Source organism: Sebastes umbrosus, chromosome 2 (assembly GCF_015220745.1).
Source record: "Sebastes umbrosus isolate fSebUmb1 chromosome 2, fSebUmb1.pri, whole genome shotgun sequence".
NCBI lineage: Eukaryota > Metazoa > Chordata > Actinopteri > Perciformes > Sebastidae > Sebastes > Sebastes umbrosus.
In genome coordinates this window covers 33766736-33793936 of record NC_051270.1, presented here as the reverse complement: position 1 = coordinate 33793936, position 27201 = coordinate 33766736, and the positions used below count along the sequence as shown (strand labels likewise).

The 27201-nt window shown below is 42.0% G+C and overlaps 1 protein-coding gene across 11 annotated transcripts in view; it reads right to left on the bottom strand.

Annotated features, from left to right (window-relative positions):
* Nucleotides 1-27201, bottom strand: part of neo1a (neogenin 1a) — a 210048-nt gene that overhangs the window by 28834 nt on the left and 154013 nt on the right. For 10 of the 11 annotated variants that reach the window (XM_037792435.1, XM_037792359.1, XM_037792366.1 and 7 more), the window contains exons 8-13: nucleotides 14421-14655; nucleotides 12343-12497; nucleotides 9270-9418; nucleotides 6012-6150; nucleotides 5413-5462; nucleotides 346-490 (exon numbers count right to left, since the gene is read on the bottom strand). In XM_037792435.1, the coding sequence (XP_037648363.1) occupies nucleotides 346-490; nucleotides 5413-5462; nucleotides 6012-6150; nucleotides 9270-9418; nucleotides 12343-12497; nucleotides 14421-14655 (873 nt within the window). The remainder of the gene's footprint in view (nucleotides 1-345; nucleotides 491-5412; nucleotides 5463-6011; nucleotides 6151-9269; nucleotides 9419-12342; nucleotides 12498-14420; nucleotides 14656-27201) is intronic. The other variant, XM_037792409.1, reaches the window with a different exon arrangement.

The window sequence follows — 27201 nt, the reverse complement described above, 5'->3', positions numbered from 1 at the left end:
ACCTGTCAATCACAAGGTAGCCCTAAAGCATCCCCTGCTTTATGGTCTATTTGACTCTAAATGGGACCATAATTTACTAAATGAACATCATGCTGTATTGGAGAAGACTTGAAACTAGAGATTGAGACCATAAACTCATGTTTACAATGTTTACTGAGGTAATAAATCAAGTGGGAAGTAGGCTCATTTTCTCATTGACTTCTATACAATCAGACTTCTTTTAGGAACCAGAGGAGTCGCCCCCTGCTGGCTGTTAGAAAGAATGCAAGGCACTTCCACATTGGCTTCACTTTTCAGACACTGTGAGAAACTGCAATGGAAGACAAAAACTTCAGTATCCATTACCGTCAATGAGCTTGTAAAGCTGGGTGCCTCCGGTGGTCTCGGCTGCTTCACTCCTCCGGGAACCTTTCCGGTATCTGATCTTGTAGCCGGTGATTTCCCCGTTCTGTCCGCTAAGGGGCGGGGGCTGCCACCGAAGCATGATGCTCTGTGGGAGGAAAAAATGAGGGCGGATTAAATAAAAACCTCCGTTTACTGCAGCACACGTGGGACTGTCTGGTTTTGAGCCCGTAGCTGTAAAGGTGACCTCATGGCTTAGCAGGTACCATCACACCTTCCCACACGCCTTGCCATAGGTGTTTGTGTTAACGTAATTGCAGGTTTACTGTTCTGTTGGCCAGATTTAACACCGTCTCACCTGCCCATCCCCTCGCCTCCTGACAGTGGTGCAAATGGGAGGGCGCTGCAAAAACAAACACCTCTCCGATCATGGGTGACGCAGTGCAGACTGACGCATTAGGAAGAAATAAACACATGAATAATAGAAGGAGCCGCCCTAATGAGCGGGGTGTGCTTGTGGTCAGGTTAACCCTGCAGAGACTCTGAGGCAGAGACATGAATGCAGGACTTTAGCTGGCGGGCCCACGCTGCACTGTTTTTGTGTGTGTGTTTAAAGAGATAGGTGGGGGGTAGCCCAGCGTGGGAGAAGAGTTAATTAACGCTTCCCCACTGTCACACTGATGCACGAAAGCCTGAATGCACGTACAGGGTGCACACACACACACATGTTCCTCCCCAGCCAAGTCAAGGGAATTGCACAAATTAAATTTGTGTTAAGTGTGTTCAATTATTCCATTTTTCTTATTACACTATCGGTCCCAACTCGTTATTCCTCCGTTCTTCTCCCTAATCATGAAAACCTGTTTAATTGACTTTTGGAAAATTACAGGGAGAAGGTGCCAAAAGGAAAAAAAAGGTGCAAAATAAGATCACAAAAACAGGATTTTCAGGCTGCCTTGCAGGTAAAAGATGTGCTGTTCTGCTTGACAAGGCCCAGAGAGGAAACAGAATATGAAATGCATGTTAATTAGTTTTTTTCTCCCCCAGTTCCATTTGGCTGGGAGTATCAAACAGCTAATTGCATAAATGCTTTGTATCTATATACTTGCACTAGAATTATTGACTTAATGACTGTTTACATTCAGAATTAAACACAATAACAACAAAGACAAAATTAGATGACTAATTTCAATAAAGGAGGCCAGATGTTTGTTTCACAGCTTTAAACGGGTGTAACTGGGGAGGGACAGCTGGACGACGTACACGATCCATTCCTGTCCTTTCCACAGAGCGTCTCCTCTTCATTTTACTCTTAGCATGAGAATGTTTTCTCTCCACAAATCTCAGCTGAGTATCCCTCAGCATGGGTGGCCAGTTCTCACTCAAGCTGGGAGTGTGTGATAGGATTGTCTACCAGTTTTCCCTTTTTTCTAGTTTGCTTTGACAGTTCGGGTTCTGCATCGACCAGCAAAGCGCTAAAAGCGCTGGCTGCTGCTTTTGTAGTCAGGCATGCACCCTGAGGTTTCCCGTATCTTTGCTGCTCTGTTTGCACGTTCTGTCTCACATGTCATGAGCGAGAAACATCTCTTTTTTTTTTATCAAATTTAATCCATCACTCGGGTGGAAATATACAATAAACAGGCCTACAGCTCTCTGTTTGAAGATCAAATGGCTGAAAGAGACAGGCCAGTTTCCTGTTTTAATCAGGAGCCTGCTGTGAAGCCTGCAGCCACCTCAGCAGGCTTATCTAATCAGGAGCGTCACGCAAGAACTACAGCTTGTTTGACTTTAATAAATCTGATTTAACAATGATACTTAAAAAGAGTGCGAGACACCAGGAGTTGATCCAGTTATCTCGGAGAAATCCAATCTAGATAAAAGAAATCTCACTTTCAAACACTTGAATCAAAGAGTATAGAAGCAAAGAGGCAAAACTCTGGTGCTTTTTTGTCAACAGCTGCTAGATGGCGCTGTGGTAGCGCTGCTGCCATTTTGGACTGAAAACGCCAGTGACTTTGTGGCCATGGATGTATAAAGAGACGTCTGTAAATCAGAGGATCATTTTTTTCTGAGGTAAATCAACTTCCCAGTACGAACACTTAAATAACCCTCATTTAAATCATTACGTCCTAAAAGTTGCAAAATAACTAATACCTGAATCCAGAGTTATTTTCCTCGACATAATGACTGTGCATCAGACCCACGGGTCTGCACCGCCCTGCACGCTCATATGACATATCCGGTTCTGCCAGCTTCCTTCTAGCTGTATACGGCTGTAATAATGAATATATTGGCTATAATTCATCACTTTTATTATCTCATAATACACCCATGGGCTGTATGCTGTAAGCCTGTACCGTGGTGGATGTATTAATGTCTTGTTCAACTGTTTGTAATAAATAAACGGCTATCGGCCAGTAGCTAGTAGTGCTAGTAGCATGACATAAACAGAATTTAACGTAGTATTAGCAAAGAGTTTATACTGATTGTAGGATATTTCCTAATACATCCATGGTCTGTGGTGTATTGTGCATCTATTTTGGAAGTCCTTGTCATGAAAAGGTTTGAGATAGAATCTGTATGCTTTCATTTACGTCCATCACTCACTTTATGCTCCTCTCGGAGGCAGCCGGGCAAAAAAGTTGAATAAATAAATGAGTAAGTAAGTAAATAGTTATAGTAACATATTTGCAATATTTGACATTAAATATATGACAATGTAATAGAATTAATTTTGTTTTACTTTTGTATGACACTTTGTAGGTGGATGTTTTACTGGCGTCCGAAAATTCAGTCCAAAATAGCGGAAGCGTAGCTCTGCTGCTGGGCGCTGACGTTGCAATGAAACAAACAATTGGCTTTCACTTCTTATCAATATACGTTCTTTACTTGAATCTGGAGTGAATTTATTCTATTTATCATGTCTCCTAGAAAACATGCTAACCGACAGGGTGAAATGGCTTTGAACATAGCATCCCAATAAGCATTGTTTTATCATTTTAAAAGGTCAATAAACACCTAAACATCTCTGTTAACTGGACTAATCTGATTGAAAAGAGAACATTTTGACCGTTGTGTTAACTTATTTTTAGTGTGCCTGCATCTCCCAGGCTGATATTGTTTCGTGTCCATTTAGATTTGAGCTGCAGGCTTCTTTGCCAGATACTGTAGAGATGGAGAGCGATACAGAGGATAAAACCTTCTGACAGGCGAGTCTCCTGCCGATGAGAGGATCGATGAGGGTTCACACACCCTCTTAACCAGCTGGGGCTACAGGCCTCTGACGCAGCTAATCACACAGAGAAACAACGGTGTTCTGGCCTGCAGGCTACGTGCAGTATTTGTTCAACTGTTTGTGTGTGCAAGCGAGTGCGTGTTTGTGGATTTGGTGAAGCGGAGCTACGTACACTGTGGACCAAACAGTCAAGCTGCGGGCAGTTTAGGTGCATTTCTCACTGTTGCATGTGAGGGAGTGTGTGCAACAACCGTGAAAGCTTTTACTGTAAGTCCTCAATAAGGGCGCTTTCACACCTGTAGCTCTGTTCATTTGGTCCAGATCAAACTGGGAAAAATGACTCATTGTTGCATTTTAGTTCTGGTCTGGTTCCCTGCTCACACTGACTTTTTTTTACAAACAAACCAGAGGAATAAACATGAAGTTATACAGAGTGATAAGTAACTCGTCATCCTGCATCATCAGAACATACGTTGGGAGATCAAACAGAAGTTTATTTAGCACTTTAATGCTCCTAATGTGTACATTTATGTTATTTGGTGTCACAAAGAGCTCACGAAGAACTAGCTGACTATAAGCGTTATTAGTATTATTAGACGGCAAATCAGCCACATTATGAATAATGACAGGTAGAGACAGGACAAAAGCCCCTTTGTGCGCTCTCAGATGGACTAGTGTGAATGTCAGGGAGCACACGGATACACAACGCACACGAGGTGTCTTGTACAGTAATGATTTGGGGCTTATTACTGTGGGATCACTGTCACACACTTTTTAATGGACTTATTCAACTGAAAAAGTACACAGAGTCAGATAAAAGCACATCAGTTTTAACAGCTTTTCATCTATTATTCAGGGAAAATACTCGCACTGACATGCATACGTGTTGATTTGCATAAATAAGTTACATACATGGCCTTAAACAGATCAATTATAAGATTGCTTCCTGAACAGATTTCACAATCAGCAGATGGATTTATTCGTAGTTTAGCTTTTGAAATCGTGCTCAAATCATATATCTGCATTCATGTAAAATCTGTCAATCGAACTCTGGGGCGGACCAAACAACTGAACCGAGACCGCTTGAAAAGGTGGGTCTCGGTCTGCTTCCAAGCGGACTTTGGCGCAGTTCGTTTGTGGTGTGAAAGCAAATGAACCAACTACATGATTTTATAATAGCAGATATGTGTGTTTAGCATGATTTCAAAAGCTAAACTACTAATCAATCCATCGGGAAATCTGTTCAGGGAGCGATCTTATTGATCTGTATTTAAGGCCATGTATAGAAGCACGGATATATTCCCTGATTAATAAGTCAAAAGCTGTAAAACTGCTGTGCCTGTATTCGACTCTGTGTACTTTGTCAGTTCAATAACCCCATTAAAAAGTGTGCGACAGTGATCACAGTAATAGGCCTCATGCGCGTATCCGTGCACTCCCTGATGTTCGCCCTATGCGTTGGCACCAGTCATCTGGGAGCGCACAAAGGGGCTTTTTCATCATCATAACATGCAGTCGATTTGCAGTCTATTAATACTAATAAGGCTTATAATCAGTTATTAATCAAAGAACATAAATATACACAGCAGAAGCATTAAAGTGCTGCATGAACTTCTGTCAGTCACCGAAATTTGATTTCCCCACGTGGTTCCTGATGATGCAGGATGACGAGTTACCGGTCAGTCTGTGTAACCGGAACCAGACCAGAACCAAAATACATGGATAATTTTTTCCCGTCTTGGTCCGGACCAAATGAACCGAGCTACAGGTGTGAAAGCACCCTTAGACAACAGAACAATCCAGACCAGTTACAGCTCCTGCAAACTGTGTCTTACCTTTGAGTTCTGAACCTCCACGGTGAGGTTTTGAGGAGGAGTGCTTGGTACTGTGAAACAAAAGAGAACAACACAAATATTAGATAATTATCTGATAAATCAATTAGTTGATTGACAGAAATTTAATTGGCAACTATTTTTTAAGTGATTTTCAAGCAAAAATGCTAGTAATACCCCAGTTCCCGCCTCTAATTTGTGAGTATCTGCTGCTTTTCTTTGCTTTATGTGACAGTAAACTGAATAATTTAGGTTTTGGAGTGTTGGTCTGAAAAAACAGGCAATTTGATATCATCACCTTGGGCTCTGGGAAATCATAATTTTTCACCTTTCTGACATTTTATAGACCAAAAGATGAATCGATTCATTGAGAAAATGATCAGCAGGTTAATTGCTAATAAAAACAATCATTAATCACAGCTCTAATCTACTGCAGAGTAACAGTTGTCTTTGTCTTACCGGATCTACGTGTACAGCATACAGTAGACTATTCTACAACCACCCATAACATGTTACACATGTACAGTGGTGTTAAAAGGAATCAGGAAATGTCAGAAACTAAAAGCAGACTCAGTAGATTTTCTCTTCATCGACCAACTGACCGTCAGACAACGTGCGAACGATGACGTCGTCAGTGGAGACACCTAGACCGTGCTTGTTGTTCGCCACCACACGGAAACTGTACTCTGTGTTCTTCTTCAGCCCGGTCATGGTGTACGACTGACTGTCTATGTCAACGTCCTGGAAGAGAGGGAGGGAAGAGGAGAATGTTTCTTCAGAATCTAAGAGAGAATTGGTGGCTACAAAAACAAATATTAGAGAGATGGTTTGGATGTTTTGAAAGGGTTGTATGAGGTACTTATCCATAGTCAGTGTAATTCCTTCAGCAGTCGGTGGTTGGCACGCCCCCAGTTTTGAGAAGCAGACAGGAGTACCGACACAGGAGCAAAGCAATGTACTGCTGTGAACGGGGCCGGCAGCAAAATGTATTTTAGCCACAAAAATCTAAATCAGTTTGAATGTACGCTATATTTAGAATATTTTCGCCGGTTTATCTTGCCGTCAGACAGCCCTTTCCGACGGGGAACTGAAGCAGTTGTATCCATCTACGCTCTCACCAAAGCCACCAGACTCCATTGAAAAAAAGACAATTTTCACATTGCAGAACACAGGGGTTGCTGTTCTACCGCTGCCTTCGATTGGTTTGTTTGTGTTATTGTGTGACTTTGGTGAATTTGAACTAACCAAAGTCACACAATAACACAAACAAACTGATCGAGGCAGCTGTAGACCAGCAACTTCTTTGTTCTGCGACATGGAATTATTGGGGTTTTTTTTCACTGGAGTCTCGTGGCTTTGGCGAGAGCATAGACAGCGGCTCAAGTTCCCCGTCAGACCATATAGCTGTCTCATGGACAAAAATATTCTAAATATAGCGTATGCTTAAACTGATATTGATTTATTTAGGTGAGCCTTTCTTTTAGGTGGCTAAAGTACGTTTTGCTGCTGCTCCCGTCCACAGCAGTACATTACTTTGGTTCCATGCAGTAACTCCTGTCTGCTTCTCCAAGCTGGGGGCGTGCCGACCGTCATCTAATGAAGGTAATACACTTATCCATAGTCAGTGTATTACTGTAGGTAATACAGTAATACACTGTAGTGTACACTGACTCATACAGCCCCACTTCAAAACACCCAAACTATCCCTTTAAGGTCTTAACTTGGACAATTAAACATTCTCAGACATAAAATATATCTTCATAATGTGCTCACTGGCATTTTGTTATGTAAATAAAAAAAATGAAAATAGAAAAAATGATGTAAAGCTTAAATGAAAAAGGAATATGTTTCATTCTTGAAAAGACTACCTGCAAAGGAAAAAAAAGAAAATGTATTTTATTACTGACAGCATGTTGATAAATGCCGAATTTAATTTCAATTTCGAATTTAAGTTTGACTCTGGCACAAACATGCTGAAAATTAAATGAGCTCCAATAGATTTACAACCCAGGCAATCTCTCAAATATGACAAAGCTACAAAATGTGAAGCCTGCTGTCACCACACCAACATTTGTGTTTGTAATTCTGTGCAAAAATGTCATCTTCCGCTGAGAATCAAATTATGCCGTCTGTGATCATGACTTTTTGCTTTACAAATTGGGCACGCTGGCACACGCCCAATTACTTCAAGCCAATTTGCATTCAACTCCCTGCTTGTGACATTTTGAGTGAAAAGCGGAGACTTTGTGGAAATCTAATCTTGCTTCCAGAGCGGCCCGATCACAACCTCTGAACTCGGGGCAGATGATTGTCTGTGACCACATCACCCTGGAAGATGCATCATAGCTTGTCCCCAACTTCCCCCCGTCCTTTAATATTTCATGTCCTTTGAGCAGTGCCTCTTTCTAACTTCATCTCTGCTCCGTCTCTTTCCTTCACCTCTTTCCATCCCTCTCTACATCTCTTGCCTTTTTCACCTCATCTCTGGCTCTCTTCTCCAGGGAGCTGAGGCATCATTACTCAGTGCGCTGGCTGACGTTTCATCCATTATCATATTAAAGGCTTTTTAATGCCTCACTGGCTTGCACGCTGCTACTGCTGGGGCTGACTCAATATCTAACCAGCTAAATTCCACTCCTGTGACAGAGTTAGACCTGCAGAGAACAACCTGGTGAATCATATCTGCTTTCTTTTTTGCACAATATGTGGTTTTGTGCGAGATGCATAATCAAGAGTGTGGCCAATAAGCAGTACAAAGAGTCTTTTGGCAAATGATTAGGAACTCCTTACCTCATCACAATTTACATTAAGCTCTGCAGTCATATTCTTTTTATCTAATGAACCCTGTAAAAGCAAGCGTCAGCTACATACAGCACTTCTCCTCTTACAAGGGCTTACAAGTGTGAGTAGAGAGACAATGACATAGACTGCATGTTCCTGTCCAACTCTTAATAATATGTCATCAATAAAATGAAGGCGAAACACACAAGGAAACATTGTAATGCATATTGAAATATGAAATATGAAATATTCTATTCTAGATATTCTTTTTAAAAAATGTTAATCTGAAAGCACATCCAGATTTTACTTGATTATTTAATTTCTGCATCATTTATTTTTTATTTTCAACTGGCTAAAGACACAGTGTAGCATTTATGGCGATCTGTTGGCAGAAGGCAGATGGAATATTATATTCATAACTATGTTTTCTGTAGTTTATAATCACCCTACAAATCGTTGTGTTTTTGCTACCTAAAGGCCTTTTACACACCGTTGGCATGACAAATAAGCGACAAAAATGAAATACTCGCCTGCGAATATTATACATCTAGGGCTTTTATTGTGAAAGGTAAGAGCGGAAAGAGTGGATCTGGTCAACTCCTTTCAGCCTTTGTCAAGGTTGAAAGCAGTAATACAAAGGGAGCAGGTCCTTTTCATGGAGCTGGTCGCCATATTTCTACAGTAGCCCAGAATGGACAAACCAAACACTGGCTCTAGTTAGGGCCATTCACGTTTTCGCGTCGGCCACTATACACTACACACTCCTACATGCTTGGCACACGAGAGAAAAGTTTCAGTTGGTTGCAATCTGCAACCTCACCTCTAGATACTGCCAGATCCTACACACTGCACCTTTAATGTCTTTTTTACCTCAAGTTTTATATTATTTTGTTTCTAAATCTATTGTTCTGTGTGAAGCACTTTGTAACTTCATTTTAAAACTTGATGTACAATTTAAAAAGAAAACGTAGCTCTTTCATTCTGGAGCAACTGTCAGCAAACCCCGTGTATGTTTTAGATTCCTGAAAACGTTTCTTCCATCATAAATCACAGCTGAGTGAGTGAAGACCACGTCCTACCTGTTCGCTGCCAAAGCTCTTGTCTGTGTAGTACAACTTGTAGGTGAGCATCTCTCCGTTGCCAGTGACGGGTTTGTCCCAGCTGAGAGAGACGGAGGTTGGCGCATTAGACACAGCCTGAAGGTTAGGAGCTGGGCCGGGCACTTGGACTGAAACAGGAGAGCAGAATAAAACATCAAACATGACAATTTTGTTTTATCTTGTGCATTTTGTTACATCTGGAAGACAGGAAGTCAATTTAGCAATGTCCAGTGACCGCTGCCAAAAACACATTTCTTGGCTACGTGTTCGACCACAAGTCAGTCGGCTGCAGCTCCGTGGAGAGCAGTCTGTCCCCTCTGGACTGGGCTGCCAGCCATGTTGATTCTCTTGTTATTCCCACGACAAACAAACTGAAGGTGTGCCTCGACAAAAACACCAATGTGCGTCGTGCATTCCACCAACATCTGCCTCAAGCTTATATTTAATGCGGTAGACAGTTTATCTTATAGCGTCTGGTTAGTCAAGATAGGAGGCAGGATTAGACACACAGTATTACAATCTGTCTGTGTATCAGCTCGATTTTTTGTAAGCTAAATAGAGAACGGCAGACATGTCAATCTTGAATGTTTAGCAATGTGGTAAACTATCTTATAATAGTAGAGGTAGACCGATTAATCAGTTTGGTCGGTTAGGAAGTTTTACAAACTATCGTTATCGGTGGAACTGGGCTCCAAAAGTGGCCGATGACTGCACAGCCGCTACCAGTAACGTACATCAGCGTTTTGCATGGAGGCTCCATACACAAAGTCAAGATACAAGGGGAGAAAAAAAAGACAGATTGACGATTAAAAGAAAATACTCCGACCACCTTTGAGAAAATATGGAGATCATTTATAAAGTTTCTTGAGGGGCAGAAATCTGCAGAAGCCTATTTACCTTGAATATTTGTTAGTATCATAATTTATGTGCATTATTTTAGTTTTATTGATTTACTTATATTTACATAGTAATGTATGTATTGCCCTGTCAAAACATAGTATAATTAGATAGTGCCTTGATGTGAATGTTCTTAAGTGCACCTTACTTGTTTGTTGGTCGGATTTTTTTGTTTTTTTGTTGAAATACTGGAGGAGTTATGTTGAAAACTCAATAAATACACTTGTTTACAAACTTGCTTACTGAACCAATTTGGCGTTCCCTCTTCCAGAAAATGCAGCCATGTAAGCATCCATTCATGATTTAAAATCGCATTCCTCCTTACCCCGGGAAGAGTGGCATTTAACAATATATGAGACCCGAAACAGAAGTAATCCTGATCATACTGTAAGCCACAAAACAGAACATCACCCATTGCAAATAAATAGAAAATGTTCCAATGATGTAATCCAGCAAATCACACTTCAGGATGTTCTCCTGTTCTCCTTAAATTCGTAATGACAAAAACATTTATTTATTAAAAACCTCGTATGCAAAGTAGCTGACTAAGCTGCTGCAGAAGTAAAGAAGATACTGGCCGATTATTTGGCTATTTGCGCTTTCCTGCTCCAAACTATCGTTATTACATCAGCCTTTAAAAATCCACTCGGTCGACCTCTAACAAGAAGATCTGACATCTTATAAAAACAAATGAGAACATAAACATTAATGTATACATATGAGTTCATGTGAACTTGTCAGATTTCTTTACATCCCCTGAGAAATAGGGAACTGTGGATAAACTGTGGCTAGAATTTCTACGCCGTTCATCTGATGCAAATGTAAACACACTTAAATTCAAGCTGACAGTCAACACTTTAGTCTCTAAGTAAATATTTTATTTCATATCCAGTGTGCTGGAGGACAGAACTACCATAACAACATGTGTATCACTCCCCTAATAAGTTGTGACTGCGCCGTATACACAATATGTCAGGAAGTATATGGAGAGTGACATTTCTTGTTGTCTCTGTACTGTGGCACGTTGGATTTAAAATGACACTGTCAGACACAGATATATGTCTGTACATGTATATATCTTGCAGGCAGAAGAGAGAAGCTCCCATTTGTCAGTGTGTACGGATATCAGAGGCGTATGTGTGTGTGTGTGTGCAGGTGTATCAAGCCAGTCTCTGTGGAGAGGTGATACGGTGCAGCGCTGTGTGCACACGCCTGGCACTCAGGCGCAGGTCAAAAGTTTAAGCTCCAATTCGTAGCATGTTCTTACACTAAAAGTGCACACACACGACAGAGATATACTGCACAGCTACAGGCCGCCCTCGCTGCTATCCCCATGGGTGGCTAGGCGCCTGCTGGCAGGCATTAGCGTGTAGTAGTGTGTGTATTTGAGTGTCGATCCGTCCGCCCTCCAACCAAGGACGCAGGTGAGGAAACGGCGGCGGCTGACCTACAAAGTGACAGTGACTGAGCTGTAGCTGTGCCAGGAGGTGAGGGACGTCCACCCCGACAGCGTGCTGGGAAATCCCCGTCACAGTGCTTTAAAATGTGGGTGAAACTGAGTGATTTGGAGCAGCAGCCATGGGGAGGCTTACACACCCAAACACAAAGAGAAAAAGAGCCACTTTGTCCCCTCAATAACTCCTCCACTCAAAACATCCTAATGAGCTTCTGTAAGGCATCTCTGTGCAGACTGGATGAGACTGGAAATGCCAGGAATACTAATTTGAGACATTCCTCACTCAGGTAGGCACGGTTTAAAGCAACACATACACAGAGGGATTATAGTAAATGTTGGGGCATAAACAAGAAGAGGCTTATAAGAAGAAAACGCTGCATTTGTCTGGTCTGCTGTTGGGTGGTCTGCCTCAACACACAGCACCAAACAGCCTCCTCTATGTGTGTGTTTGTGTGTGGTGTCTCTGTTTGAAGTGAGCGTATGCTGTATGTGAGGGAATATTTGTTTGTGTGAATGCTTATTTGCACATTTGTGCGCTCCTTTTGAGTGCATCCTGTTTGCATCCGTATGCCAGTGTGAGCATGTTTCCAACAAACTGGCCGGAATTCGCCTTTATGTTTGTGTGTCCTGTTTACTGAGCACATATAAATGAACGTTGTGTGAGTGTGTGTGTGTGTGTGTGTGTGTGTGTGGCTTTACCTTCGGCCTGGGTGGCCACTTTGAGCGCTGCAGAGCTCTCTCCCTGGCCGTTGCTGTTGTGGGCCACGACCCTGAAGAGATATTTGCTGTCTGGCATCAGGTTCTGGATGGTGACCTGCATCTCCCCTGGACGGCTGGTATTCACTACTCGCTCCCTGATGTGGACACACACACACACACACACACACACACACACACACACACACACACACAGCAGCAGAACATTTAATAACTCAAATGTCTTCTACTTAGCAAAAAACACATTACATTTTAAGTGTGTGAGAACATAATTGAAAGGTTTAGTGTACTAGAAAAAGTGTTGGGTACTTAACCTCCTGGTACATAGCCCTATTCCTTGGAAAAAACGGCTAAAATAACTACCCAAAATGAATCAGGACTAGCTCCTCAACCATAAGACTTATATGCATATATATGGTCTCTTTTGAAAGGTAAGAAGCTAAGGCATATGAATTAACTAAACTAAACTATTTTACCATGGAGATTACAATGGAGATGCAGTAAAGGAAAAAAATAAGATTTTCATCCTCGCCTAGTATAAAATCTTCATTTCAAAGGCAATATCACCCTTAAAACCAAGATATCATAGACAATGATGCAACTGAACTGATAGATTCACTGATTGTATTGATATTGGCTGGTACACAGTTTAGTTATATATTATTGTGTATTGTACAGTACTTGTAACATCTTGATAATAGACATAAGTGTGCATATTTACTGCCTTACAGTATGCTACATGTGTTATCGTCATTATTAATTAATCGTTCAATTAATTTTTCATTCAACAGATAAATCATTTAGTCCAGAATAGTAGAGATTGTAAAGCCCCCTGAGGCAGATTTGTGATATTGGTCTATACAAATAAAATTGACTTGACTTTAATAGTGTAAATAGAGCTGGCTGATAATTCAATATGATCATTTATCGTCTTTCAATGGAATCGTATCGTGATGAAAATCTGATCAAACTATTGTCTTAATTTGATTACTCTGCATTTGTGTGAATGCATTTGAACATAGTCAGTGTTTAGCTGGAAATATTTAATCATTTTTTTTCTCTATAATTTCACTTGAACCTGTTCATTTTGCACTTAAGTTTTTAATCAAATGAGAAAATACGCAGTACTTTTAATTGGTTAAGTATTTAACTCACACAGGACACAAATAGGCTTCACCATGGGGTTATTTCATATTGAATTACCAGAAAACATGCTACGTTGTGATATATATGGTTATCGATATATGAAATGACCTATATCGGGATAGAAGATTTTGGCCATATCGCCCAGCCCTAAGTGTAAACGCCCCTCAGATCTCCCCACACTCAGGGTGATATCTGGCTGGATTTGTCAAAACATTGCACCAAAACTCAAAGACATTCAATCAACAATGATGTAAACCTGAGAAAAGCAGCATATCTTCATATTTGGGAAGCTTTTCTATCCATTAACTAATCAGTTAATAAAGCAATTGACTAATGATGAGCATATTAGTACTCGTCTACAGTCTACAGTAGAAACGGTATAGTTAGTTTGAGGCTAAATAGCACATGTGCAACGACATTGGTTTATGTAAATAGTATTTGTAAGCTCCATGCATTTGCACATATAGTTATGTGTGCATTTGCATCTCAAGCTGTAGCACAGAGAGGCCACTTCTGAAAATGACTTACAGCTATTTGACAGAGAAAACATAAAAAGTAGCCAAAACGCTGGAGAGAAATTGTGGAAAATCCCATCAGCTTCTTAAATTTCCTCCCCAGTCATACACAGTAAATCCTCGACACATGAAGCTCACAGAGACACTTAAAAAAAGACTGTTTGAACGGAATTGTTTTGTTTGTACGTCGAAAGGTAATCCTTTGAGGAAGGAAGTTTGTTTTTAATTAATTAACACTTACTGCTATGATAAGTGCTTTATGTGCTTTTAATGAGTTATTTTCAGAATGGCCTGAGACTCCTGCACGGGAACGTATGTATATTACTACTCTGCTGACTCCAGCAGTAAAGTGTGTATTAGTACCCTCCTGGCAGTACTACGGTTTAGTGTGTGTACTACCTGCTAGTGCCCTCCTGGCTGTAGAAAACAGAGTAGGTTAAGTCATCTCCGTGGGGCTCTGCTGGCGGGCGCCAGGTCAGCTTGATGAAGCGGGTGGAGACCAGCGAAGCCACGACGTCTCGGGGGGCGGAGGGAGTGGGCCCCGCTGGACCGGCTACGCCTCCGGAGCCTGGCGTTACATGGTCAGTAGTGTTAGGAGTCAGTGAGGGGGGAGGGAAAGAGGGCAGGGCAACATCTTTGGGTTGGGAGGAGGAGGGAGGGGGGGCGGGGGGGGGATGGCGGGTTGGGTGCAGCAAGACAGGGTGGGGCAGGAGACAGCGGCAGCGTGGGAGGGGATGAGAGAAATATCACGCCGAGGCGTTCCGAAAGGAAGAGGTCGAGGAGAGGAGAGGAGTTGAAATGGAAATGACAGTGAAACGAAAGAAAGGAAGGAAACAAAAAAAGAAGAAAAAACAAAATAACAACAACGTAACAAAAAAGCCTTTTGGCGTGACAAGGAACCACAGAAATAAAACACTTCTACTACGTACATTCACAAAGCTGACAAATAAAAGCACGATACAAGGGGGACTACACATGCAGATCTACACACAGCTCTCTAATGTACAGTAAGGGTAGTGGGAACAGAACATAACGTCATACATTTCATTTTCATGGGCGACCTTCCCGCCAGTGATTTGAGATTAAAAGTGATTGATTTGCATTTTTTGTGACATTTTTATTAAACTTGAAAACTGGCAAATTGAGGTAGACTTTATTTTGACCCTCTCAAATGTGGTCAGGGAATTTAACCGTTTTATTTCAGACACAGTAAAACAACGGGAGGACCAGCCCAACCCCTAAAAAGTTTTATTCTGAAGTCTCGATTCTCTCAGCTAACACACCAGATGATGGTTTTTAAATACTTTTGCCGTCACATTCCACAGCCTAGCCACAGAAATGTTTGTGATTTCATTTGGTGGTTGTATTTTTTTTAATCTTTTTTTGGAGGAACAATCTGCGGTCAGACTCAGCGAGATCTGCTTTCCATTTGCCTGGCAAGTGGGCGAAACGAAACCATACGGAAAGAATGTCAGTCTGTACTGTATGACATTTCCATTTGTTTGGAGGTCAAGGAAATTGACTGGAGGGCAAAGCAGAAAATACGGAGAAGGAGCACGGAAAGTGTAGTGTGCAACCGGTGTATCATTACTGGAGAAATTGTTATGGAAGGCAAAGCGGCCGCTGGCATATTTATCTGTCATGGCATGTGGACTAACCACGAAGCCGGCTTTCAATATTTGTTTACATTTCAAATTCCCCAGAGTTCACTGACTTCTGTGATTGGAGTGATATGAAGGATTTGCTGCTATTTGGTCCACATACACTTCTCCACTCTCACTTACACGTCATCAATGTGCATATAAACAAACCTCTGAAGGAGTCTTTAACTTTAAATTAATGTCACAGCGTTTGTATGTAGGTTTACATCTACGTGTCTGTGTAATACAAATACAATGAAAATACACTCTGCAGTCTTTGGCAAGTGACACCCTTTGTGTTGTGTTCGGCTCCGTACTTCAACACCTTGGATTTTAAATGAAATAATGATTTATGAGGTTAAAGTGCGGACTATAATCTTTCATTTCAGATTATTTGACACAAACCACAAAAAAAAGAAAAACGATAGGGCTGTCAAGTAAATGCAATAACATGTTAACGCAAGTTCGTTTTAATGCCACTAATTTCTTTAACACATTAACGCAACTTGTGACTTTTTGTTTTTTAGGTAAATTTTAAAGCTAGAGTGAAGATACTGGTATCATGAAACTAGATAATCTAAGGAATCTATTGGTACCAACCATGTTATACTAGCTTGTCGAGAAGGAGACTAAATAACACTCCAAACTTGCGCAAAGTTTTGGCAAAGAAAAACTGTCATGGCCATTTTCAAAGGGGTCCCTTGACCTCTGACCTCAAGATATGTGAATGAAAATGGGTTCTATGGGTACTGACAAGTCTCCCCTTTACAGACATGCCCACTTTATGATAATCACATGCAGTTTGGGGCGAGTCAGAGTCAAGTCAGCACACTGACAGCTGTTGTTGCCTGTTGGGCTGCAGTTTGCCATGTTATGATTTGAGCATTTTGTATGATAAGTGCAGTACCTGTGAGGGTTTCTGGACAATATTTGTCATTGTTTTGTGGTGTTAACCGATTTCCAATCATAAATATATACATACATTTGCACACTGAAGCTACAGCTCAGATACATTAGTAGACACTCGATATCTTCACTTCTTGCTTATTTCAGGGGATTTTTGCCTTCGGTCTGGTTTTCAGCAAGTACGACTCAGATGGGTTGAGATCAGGTGACTGATGTGGCCAGTCAAGATCATTCCACTGGTTTGTCCTAAAAAAACATTTGTTGCCTTGTCTGTGTGTTTAGGACGGAAGAGTTGGGGGACTGATGTATAAAAAGGGCCAGAACTCACTCAATATGGATGTCAACAACCTCCAACAACCTTAAAGCTGGAAGTCAACACTTTAACCTCAAAACCACCGTTTCATTTCAAATCCAGTTTGCGGGAACGGAGCCAAAAAAACAAAGGAAAACATATCATCATCCTAATGCTCTCTGACTGCAGTGTAAATTACCAGATGCTGAACAATTATCCTCATTTATAAAGAGACACACACAAACACACAAACACACACACCCAAAGAAAAAGCACAATGCTCTGGCGTCTCACATACATCATGAGGCTCAATCCAAGGAACATAGTGGATTATATGTAGTGAGAATACACAGAAAATACTGCCACAAATTAGTGTTGGAGACAAAGTTTCACTCATAATAAATACATAAAAAACCCTCAATAGATAAACAGCCAAAACAAAAAACAAAATCTCACATTTGGAATGGTTAACAGATGGGAGAAACAAGGGGGGAGATTCATGAATGCAGTCAAAATATTTAAAGAAATCCTGCTTCTTTACTTTGGATTAGCAGACCTAAACCCAGACTGACTAACTGACTAACTAACTAACTAACTAATCAACTAATCAACTAAATTACTAACCCTACTGTAACTTATTAAGGCGTGTGACTGACAGAATGAATAAATTCGAACACATTTTCTAAAATGATCTAATTCAATAATCATTCGGCAGATCGTTATCAGTACAATCCAAATGGAAGTTATAAAGATTAAAATCCCCAAAAAATCAGTTATTGCCCCTTTAAAGTGAAGTTGCATTAAATTGCTCTAGGGAAATTAAGCAGAAATATTGTGCCACACATTTAGTTTGGAAGTATGAGGGCGCTTTCACAAGCCAACATTTAGTCCGTTTTAATCAAACTCTGGTGCGGTTTGTTTGGGCAGTTGTGAGCGCAGTAATCGTACTCTGGTCCGGACCAAAACAACCGGTCCAAGACCACTTGCGAGAGGTGGTCTCGGACCGTTTCCAAGTGACCAAAAACACAGGATGCCTGTGTGGGAATTAGCTGAGATGGACAGAGGTAAACTAGAGGTTAACATGAGTGCGAGAGGACTGACCTGGAGTCCAATGTTTGCTTGACATCTGGACCAAAGAGAACATACAGAATATGACAAATAAAGTCCACAAAAATAGTGTTGTTTATAAAGTCATTCGAGATAAACTGGAGGAGAAGGGATTCATGTGCGCACAGTATATCAGTGCCGAGTCAAAGTGAAAAAAACTTCGACGGCAATATATCAATGTCCGCTATTCCCTGCATAGAAGTGGCAGCTCTCGAGATGAAAAAGATAAATTCACTCCTTCGTACACACCCATCAGCAAATGTATTGTTTTATATGGTCCGCTTTAATTTGTGCACTGTGAAACCGAACCAGACTAAATAGAAAACGAACCAAAAGTATCAATTGCCCTCTGATTCCGACTAGCCAAACAAACTATGGCTTGTGAAAGCGCCCTTAAAAGGGGAGAAATAACGGCACAGCGGGACTTAATACCACTGGAAACCAATAGCAACCATAAAGCGCGTCACCAGAAGGACCTTCCTGTACTCAACAACCTCAAGCTTTGCTCCAGCTCACAAATAAGATACGAAATATTGCCAGTCTAACATATAGAAGGCTTGACAGCTTTCAGCAAAAACCCAGATTTCCCTTTAAATGAGAAACAGTCTGAAATACTGAACTATAAAAGTAGGACAGGATCCCATGTGTCCATAATATGTTTCATGCTAGTCAGCTTTGCATCGTCTGGAGTTGAGCCACCGCTTGTTGACTGAGGCAGAAGAAGAAGGCGTGACAGAAGTGGAGCAAAGCTTCTAGACATGTATACGAAGAGATATTTAGAAAGAAAACCTACACTTTGGCTTTGCCGCTACAGGCGTACTGAACTCACTGAATCATTTTAAAGAAAACAGACATGCTGCTATAGAGACGAAGGTTACTTAGAATGGCACTAGAAACATGTCTCACTGCTTTAATTATCTGAGTAAATGTGTCCAGCTCTGAACAGTGGAACCGTGATAAGAGGATGGATGAAGCAAATACAATACGGAACGCCAGACTTTGGAAAAAATAATCCTGAAATGAGTGTCAGGTAAGACAAAGAGATACAGTAAAGCCTGGTGAGAAATGCATTGTGGGATAGGCAAAGAACCATTAGATGTAGTACACCTTGTCAGCTGTAGGTAATTGACATGCTGGGCAGTTTTCGGTGTCCTTCTGACAATCTGTCTTGTATATGCATGCCTAAAACTGTTACTGTAAGGAGGTGTCAGCCTCCCGCTGCCGCTGCCAGGCTCTATTCATAGCTGATTAATAGTGCCATTAGTCTCTGTGCCAGAGGTAATGAATGGCTGGCATTAAGGCTTAATGAGGAAGGTTACTCTAGATCTGCATAATAAATCTGGGAAACCAATACGCAAAACAGTCAAGACAAAGACGCGCACAGCAAAGCATTCATCTTAATATTCAACGGGAGCGAGAGCCCTTTCTGAAATTAAAATAATTGGAGTAGCGTTGGAGTTCTGATTAAAGCCTCATAACTTAAACTTTTATCTTGTGCTAACTCCATAATCCTTCGCTGTATTCTCCAGTGAGTGGAGCTGTTAAGTTACGCCAAGTAGTTTTTTCATCATGTGGTCTGAGTACACAGATAAGAGAGCCTACCTCACTGGCTCAGACGACGCACCTCCACCAAGAGAGCATAAATCTACTGAATGCAGATATCTGCCAGAAGCACCCACAGCACTGTAACTACAGATAGCCTTTTCACAGGGAATTCAGCAGGCCATGCCAGCCTCTTGCAAAATGGATTTTCTCAGAACTAGTTTCCGTGTCTAATGTGGTTCGGTAATGATGACTGCAGAAAAGACAGATCCAGCACAATGCTCACGGTCCATTACTGAGGTGTTACTTTTATCTGCCATAGAATGAACAGAGCATGAATGAATGTACTCAGAATGCCTCGTCCAGAGCTTTCAAAAAGCCAACACAAAGCAGAGTGTCGATTCAAACTGGAAGTCTTTGTCATGCTTCGTATGAAACACGTAACAGTCGCACAATGAGATGATGTGGGGATCATATCTCTGGGTTTGTGGTTAAAGTGCAGGAAGGGGATTCTTGCTGAACCGCAGCCTGTATATATAGATGGACAACACGTCTCCACTTCCTCCCTCTGAACAAAAACTAAGCTGAAGTATCCAGAATACGGAAGCTGCCATCTTGAGATTTTGATGTCATTTGGAATCTGTACAGTAGTGATCGGGGGGGCTGGAGCCGCGGTATCGAGGTCCCGCCCACACATCCGCCCGAGTCAATCACGAGGCGAGCACGGCCACAGCTGCTATGTTAGCACCAAGGTAGCTATTTGGCTAGAAAGACACAACAACTAACCATAATCTCTCTATAAATACAGTAATGATCAAATTGACACGTTCTATTACACAGACTGGTGACGTATTATGGAAAGTTAAAGTTACATCTCCTCTCTCGAACAAATCCCGATCCTCCGGCTGCGACTACTTCACTCAGAGCAGCTGTCAACCATGATGTCTCACCCCCTTTTTATAGCATCAAATAACTAATTAAAACCAAACTTATCAGAAAAATTAACACTTGAACATACATGGCAGAAGCCACCTTTGGAAAAATGTATTTGACGTGTACTTTGACTTTTTAGTTTGGTCGATGTCCAATCTGCTAACATGGAGGGGGCGGGCTTTATGACCTATACTACAGCCAGCCACCAGGGGGCGAGCCAGATGTTTCGGCTTCACTTTTGGGGGTCGTGTCTAGAAGGAAACACACGAGTTGGGAAACTCTCGCGAGATGGTTAAGGTTAGGCAATGTCCTTGAATAGCTAAGGTTAGAAAAGGTCGTCAGGCAGCGAGTCTCTCGCTTTTGGGGAGCAGACATATCCCTCTTTATACACACTGGACTGTATGTTCTGAACAAAGACAAAAATGCATTCTATGAAATGTAAAGGCAATGTAAGCAACAACAGAACACCTCAACACTTGCTCTTATGAGTTCTCAAGTAAATGTGGTAGAAATCTGTCGGCTCCTGAGAACAACTGCTGACAACTATGGCTGCTTTCCCCTCTACAATCTTGTTCCCCTCGCTCTCTTTCAAGATAAGACTGGAAAGATGAGCAAGCCTGACAGCTCATGACATTTGAGCAGCTCCTTAATGCGCCGACAAAGGAAACTGAGTCAGAAAGAGAAGAAAAATGATTCAAGTGAAGACAAAGTGAGAGGTGAAGAGAGAAAAGGGGGAGTGCGAGAAGAAGGCTGACCAAGCACGTTTTTTTTCCTCTCCACTAACTTGTCGAGAACAATAATAAACTCCATTTTTAACACAATTTTCAACACTTACAAAGTGCTTTACAAGCAATACAACAATAAATGAAAAGCAATTATATAAACGATGGAAAAAGCGAGACATTCATCAACAAATGATGAAAGTGCTGTGTGCACAAGGGGGAATAATTAAATCCCTGCTAATTTCACTGCAGTGGCACCTCTTGTTGGGAATATAAGATCTGGATTTTGGACTTTTCCTGCACCTTGTACTGTGTACACCCAGCGGGCTTCTTTCGGGTCTGAGAAGTGAAGCCAATGAGGAAATGCCTTAAACCTGCATTCTTTCCAACAAACAGCAGGGGGCGACTCCTCTGGTTGCAAAAAGAAGTCTGATTGTATAGAAGTCTATGAGAAAATGAGCCTACTTCTCACTTGATTTATTACCTCAGTAAACATTGTAAACATGAGTTTATGGTCTCAATCGCTAGTTTCAAGTCTTCTTCAATACAGCATGATGTTCATTTAGTAAATTATGGTCCCATTTAGAGTCAAATAGACCATAAAACAGGGGATGCTTTAGGGCGCGGCTACCTTGTGATTGACAGGTCGCTACCACGACGTTGTCCGTGTTTTCATCTTTCAACTTTAACCCTTTCACAGTGTGTTTTCAGGTCATGAAAGTCAATATTAACATTTTTGGTAGCCTGAAAATGTCTTATTCAGCGTTCGGTTGTACTTAGCTCCACTCTCTCGTGTCACTTCTGGTTGCAAAAAAACAACGACGGCCAAAATGCTGAATTCAAGTCTACAAAACGGCAGTCCACAAACCAGTTGGGTGACGTCGAGGTGACTACGTCCACTTCTTATATACAGTCTATGTGTACACCCTATCACTGGCCGAAGGGAAACTGACTGAGATAAAGTACCAGATTGATGGGGCATATCAGTGACGGCACACATTCCCTCTCGTTGTAATAATCAAAGACAGTCAAGATTAAAGTGCAGCTTGAACCTCACAAAGGCTTAAACTGACGAGCTGTTCCAACTCGCTGACATAATCCGAAAAGAAAGAAAACTCTTTGTGTCTCAGACTGATTCTCCAAAAATGCCAAAACAACCTCCACATTCCTCCCCGTCACTTTCTAGGGCACGTTCACTATGATCGAGAAATGTTTGAAATCTGGCACGTTCCCCATGAGCTTTTTATTAATTAAAAGAAATACATGGCAAACCCAAAAATGAATGTTCTCCTCATTAAGTCTTGAGTGGTTGAAATATTTTTCTGTAACAATCTTTAGGTGATGAAGACGCTGGTGCTGGGGCCAGAGGGGACGCATCAAAGTCAGGCATAATAACGTCATACAGATTATTGTAATAATGGGACTTTGAGCTTTTGATGTCGCTGCCAGCTAATACGACCGATGCTGCACGCTTCACAGCGCAGAAAGTGTGTAGGTCAACACTCTGACAAAACAGATTATAAACAGCACAACGCAGCTTCTCTGCCTCAATAAGCACAGACCCTAAATGCTGATATAAAGGGTTCTGGGTGGGTAACAGATGTATTTATGTCTCCACACTCCCTAAACACTCCTGTAGCGGCGGGGGCAAAGTGGGGTGTGGGAGGACCCATCTGATAGATCCATGGGCCTCCTGGATGCCATGTGGTGATGCAGCAAAGTAGGATGGAGGGGGGTGTTTGTTTGTACTTCCAAGGATGGATCTATCTATCTATCTATCAGGCGGCTAAAACCTCCGAAAGCCTGTGCATGTTTATCAACTAGCAAAGCTGTCTCTTTGAAACCCTGCAGTGCTTTTCCTCTTAAATGGCAGAGTTTGTTCACTTTTACATATATCTTGTTTTTCTCATCCAAAATTCTCAAATTCCCTGTGTGGGCCGACATAAACACGCATATTTGTATGGGGTGGGTCTTGGATGAGATGATGTATGTATGTCTGTGTTTGCATCCACTCTTGGCCCTCCAGCAATTTACTCTCTGGTAATTTGGTTTGCATAAAAAAAGCGACAATCCCTGCTCTCAAAATAAACCTTAAGCGGAGGGTTTTAATGTGTGGGAATGTGTAAAATGGCATATACATTCAACTGAGATGAAAAAACACCCCAGAGGATCCCCCAGATCTCAACACGTAGGGGAAAACTAACAGTCCTATTTGGAAATGACGGCAGTAATTGAATGGGGTCGGGTGCATCAATAATTAATCATCCACCGTGTGTACATAAAGCGTCCCTTCACCATCAAACACATGTACCCCCTTGATCCGGGCACCACTGGTGAGTTAATTTGGGTGTGATTGCTTTGTTCCCCTGAACGCCTTGCTTCAGCACACACACACACTCCCAGAAACATGCACGATCATGAGGCCAACAGCTGCTTGCCCAGACTCTGTATGCAAATGAAGATGTGCGACTATGCTATACAATGTAAACCCCCCCCTCCTTCCCCTCCCCTCCACCTCCATACCCACTTTGACAAATCTGCATCATATGCATCACGTGCTCCACATGCTAGCTGGGAGAGCAAAGCGAGGCCTCTTGGGCTCGCCTTTCAAGCAGATCAGAACAGCCAGTGATGCTGCACGTCTCCAGAGCATTTCACCACCAACGCCCAGGACTGGAAACAAGCCTTTCTCTCTCTGCGCTGCCTGCCTTTGTATCTTATTACGGTGGAGGTACACAAACACAATTCAACCTTTCCAGGGGAACAGAGCAAGCCTGGGATGAAGTAATTGATTTCAGAGAAAGCTCTGTGCAACAGTGTGTATGTGACATGCACTTGCAACGTTTTATGTATAAACTGAGTGGGGCTGAACAACCAGGAAAAGGGCTGAAAAGGTCAAATAGGATGTTTGCAGAAGTGGGAGCAGCTGCACTCCCCCTAGGGAGACTCGCTAACAAACAGGCTCGCTAATCAGACTCCTACCAATAAAGCGGCCTCCCTGGGATAGACCCACTGAGAAGCGGCTATCGCGCAACGCTAGTGGGCAGCGGGACGCCCGCAACCCACTGAGATGTTACTCACTATTCTACTTTTAGCTTATGGAAACTGGGAGGCTCAGCAGAGAGACGGGGGGCGGCTGCTAACAGGAAAGATAAAAGCTCCAGCTTTGGTGGCGCCGCTCGCCGGGGTCAGCTGCCTGCAGCTAAGGGAAGGGTGTGAAGGGAAAGTGATGTTTTTGTGCCATGTGGTACTTCCAATTACTGCACCCAGAGGACTGTCCGCGTCCAAAAACATCAGATCGGCATCCTGGATGAGTGTGTGTTGGAGGTGGACGGTGTTATATTATAAATAAGGGCACGTGTTGGTTTGGTGTGTGAAAATCTGTCAGGGAAAAAGCAGAGCTCTCACACACACACACGCACACACGCACATACACACACGCAGCCGGGCCCAAAACTGGCATTGATAACAAGACTGACCTTCAAAAAACAGCACTGACGCAGGCTACTTTTTAACCTTTTTTTTTTTACTTTCCTATGCAAAACAAGAGTAAAACAGACACCCATAACATTTTGCAGTTAGCACTTAGGCGACAGACCATTTATAAATGAGGCAAAGCCTTTCACCACGGTTGAGTAAATACGAGCCATAGAAAAGTTCAGCCCGTGCTGAGAGCCTCAGCTTGTAAACACACATACACAGACACACACACAGACACACACGCACACACTCATCACCATCCCTGAGAGACAGAGCCACAACACAAACACTTACTTTGCCATCAGCGCTCGAATAAACAGCAATTTGGTGGAGACTGATTTCAGCTCTTCACAATCAATTTAGGCTACAATCCCTCTGATCAGCTTCCTAGAGCCCCCAGTGGGGAAACACATTCACTAATCACTATCCCGAACATGGTGTGTGTGCACGCCAATGTGTGTATTTCAGTTAAGACACTGTGTGCACATTTTAGGGCTTTATCCCCTAATTTGAATTTCAATATATTTCGCTGTGAGGCAGAATTTAGTGGAATATATTCACATTTGCATATAATTAATATTCTCCATCAATTTGTTTTTTATATTCCCTTTTCATGATCACAAGCATGTAGAAATATGTTCTAAATAAACAATATTATCATATTTGTTTAATCACCAATATCCCACCAATGGCAAGTAAAACTCAAGACTAAGTTAAGATAAGGTAATTGTTATTATAACAGCACCTGCAGTGTAAAACAGGTCCTGCAGCTATATGTGGTGAACTTAAATGTGGCTGTTGTAGAAAAGGTAAATGTGGTGCTAACTGAAGTTTTTTAATGGAAAAGGATTCAACTACTTTTTTGGAGGCAATTTTACACCCCAATTTCTCTTTATTAGCTTGTGCTTAGTTCCAACAACAGACTTTCACGAGCCATAGTCTGTTCAGCTAGTCCAAATTAGGGCTGGGCAATATATCCATATTATATCAATATTGTGATATGAGACTAGATATCATCTTAGATTTTGGATATCGTAATATGGCATAAATGTTGTCTTTACCTGGTTTTAAAGGCTGCATTACAGTAAAGTGATGTCATTTTCTGAACTTACCAGACTCACTAGATCACTGATCTACTGTTCGTACAAATCCCTTCTCCTCCAGTTTATCTCTAATGACTATAAACGTCACTAAAAAACTAAACTTTAAACTTCAGAATTAAAATTTCTCAGAATTAAACTACTACAGAATTGTCATATATATACTAGTTAACATATGACATTTGACCTCTGCATTTAACCCATCCTAAGCATTTAGGAGCAATGGGCTGCTGTAAAGCGCCCAGGGAGCATCTTGGCGTTCAGCGTCTCGCTCAAGGGCACTTTGACATGTAGGCAGGAGGAGCCGGGGATCAAACTGACAAATTTGTGGTTAAAGAACGACCCGCTCTACCCCTTGAACTACACTATTTTTGTGGACTATTTATCATATTCTGTATGTTCCCTGTGGCCCAGATGTCAAGCAAACATCAGACTTCTGCAGAAGTCCAGGTCAGTCCTCTGCCACTCATGTAAACCTGTCGTTTACCTGTGTGTCCATCTCAACAAATGCCCACAGGCAGCCTGCGTTTTGGTTCGCTTGGAATCGGTCCGACACCATCTCTCGCAAGCGGTACCAGAGTACGATTACTGCGCTCACAACCGCCGAAATGAACCGTACCAGAGTTTGATTGAAACAGAGTAAATGTTGGCTTGTGAAAGGGCCCTTTTAGGCTTCTTATCTTTGTTTCTGCTGCGTCACGCTAATGGGATGTTCATTATAATATAATGTTGACTTTTGGAAATTGCAATTTTGAGAATAAACACCAGAAACTGCAGCCTCAAAAATTACCACAGAGTTGAGTCAACGCCGCTCTAACACAGACTGAACATTACTAAGTTCATGAAAGAACTAATTGTTGCAGGATGCCTGCACTATGCTGTCACGTATTCCTGTCAGGCATTTTCTCCACCCCCCCAACTGTATTGTATACATGTGTGCAGTCACTTGTGTTCATCTCGTATATGACAGAGATGCAGTGGGGAACAAAGAGAGTCAAGGCAAGCGAGAGCGGCCTTGACATCAAGATTGCCGGCTTGAACGAACAATGACAAACGATTCAGTTGGATCAATCAGTAAACACGATTAGTTTGTGTCCCTTTGACGTCGTGAAGCCTTCGCAAAGCCAATCACCACACAGTAAAAGAAGTGTGATCATATGTGTGCGTGCATGTGTACCCTAGCAGTACATGACATGTTGTTTAACTGTCACATTTTCACGCTGGCGCCTGCTGTTGAAGTTACGACGTGGGCCGTGCCAACAGAAAATATGGTGCGCGGCGCTGCACTGTGCTGACACATTCACATGCTCACAGCGTTACACATACACTCCTGCTGGCCCGGCCGTGACCCTGCTAGCAGATGATGGAGCACACCGTATTCCCTGAAGTGGGCCTGGGCTTTTATTCAGTACGGGTAGAGTCTGGCTGGAGGGAAGGGTCTTTTAGCAGTCTATTCTC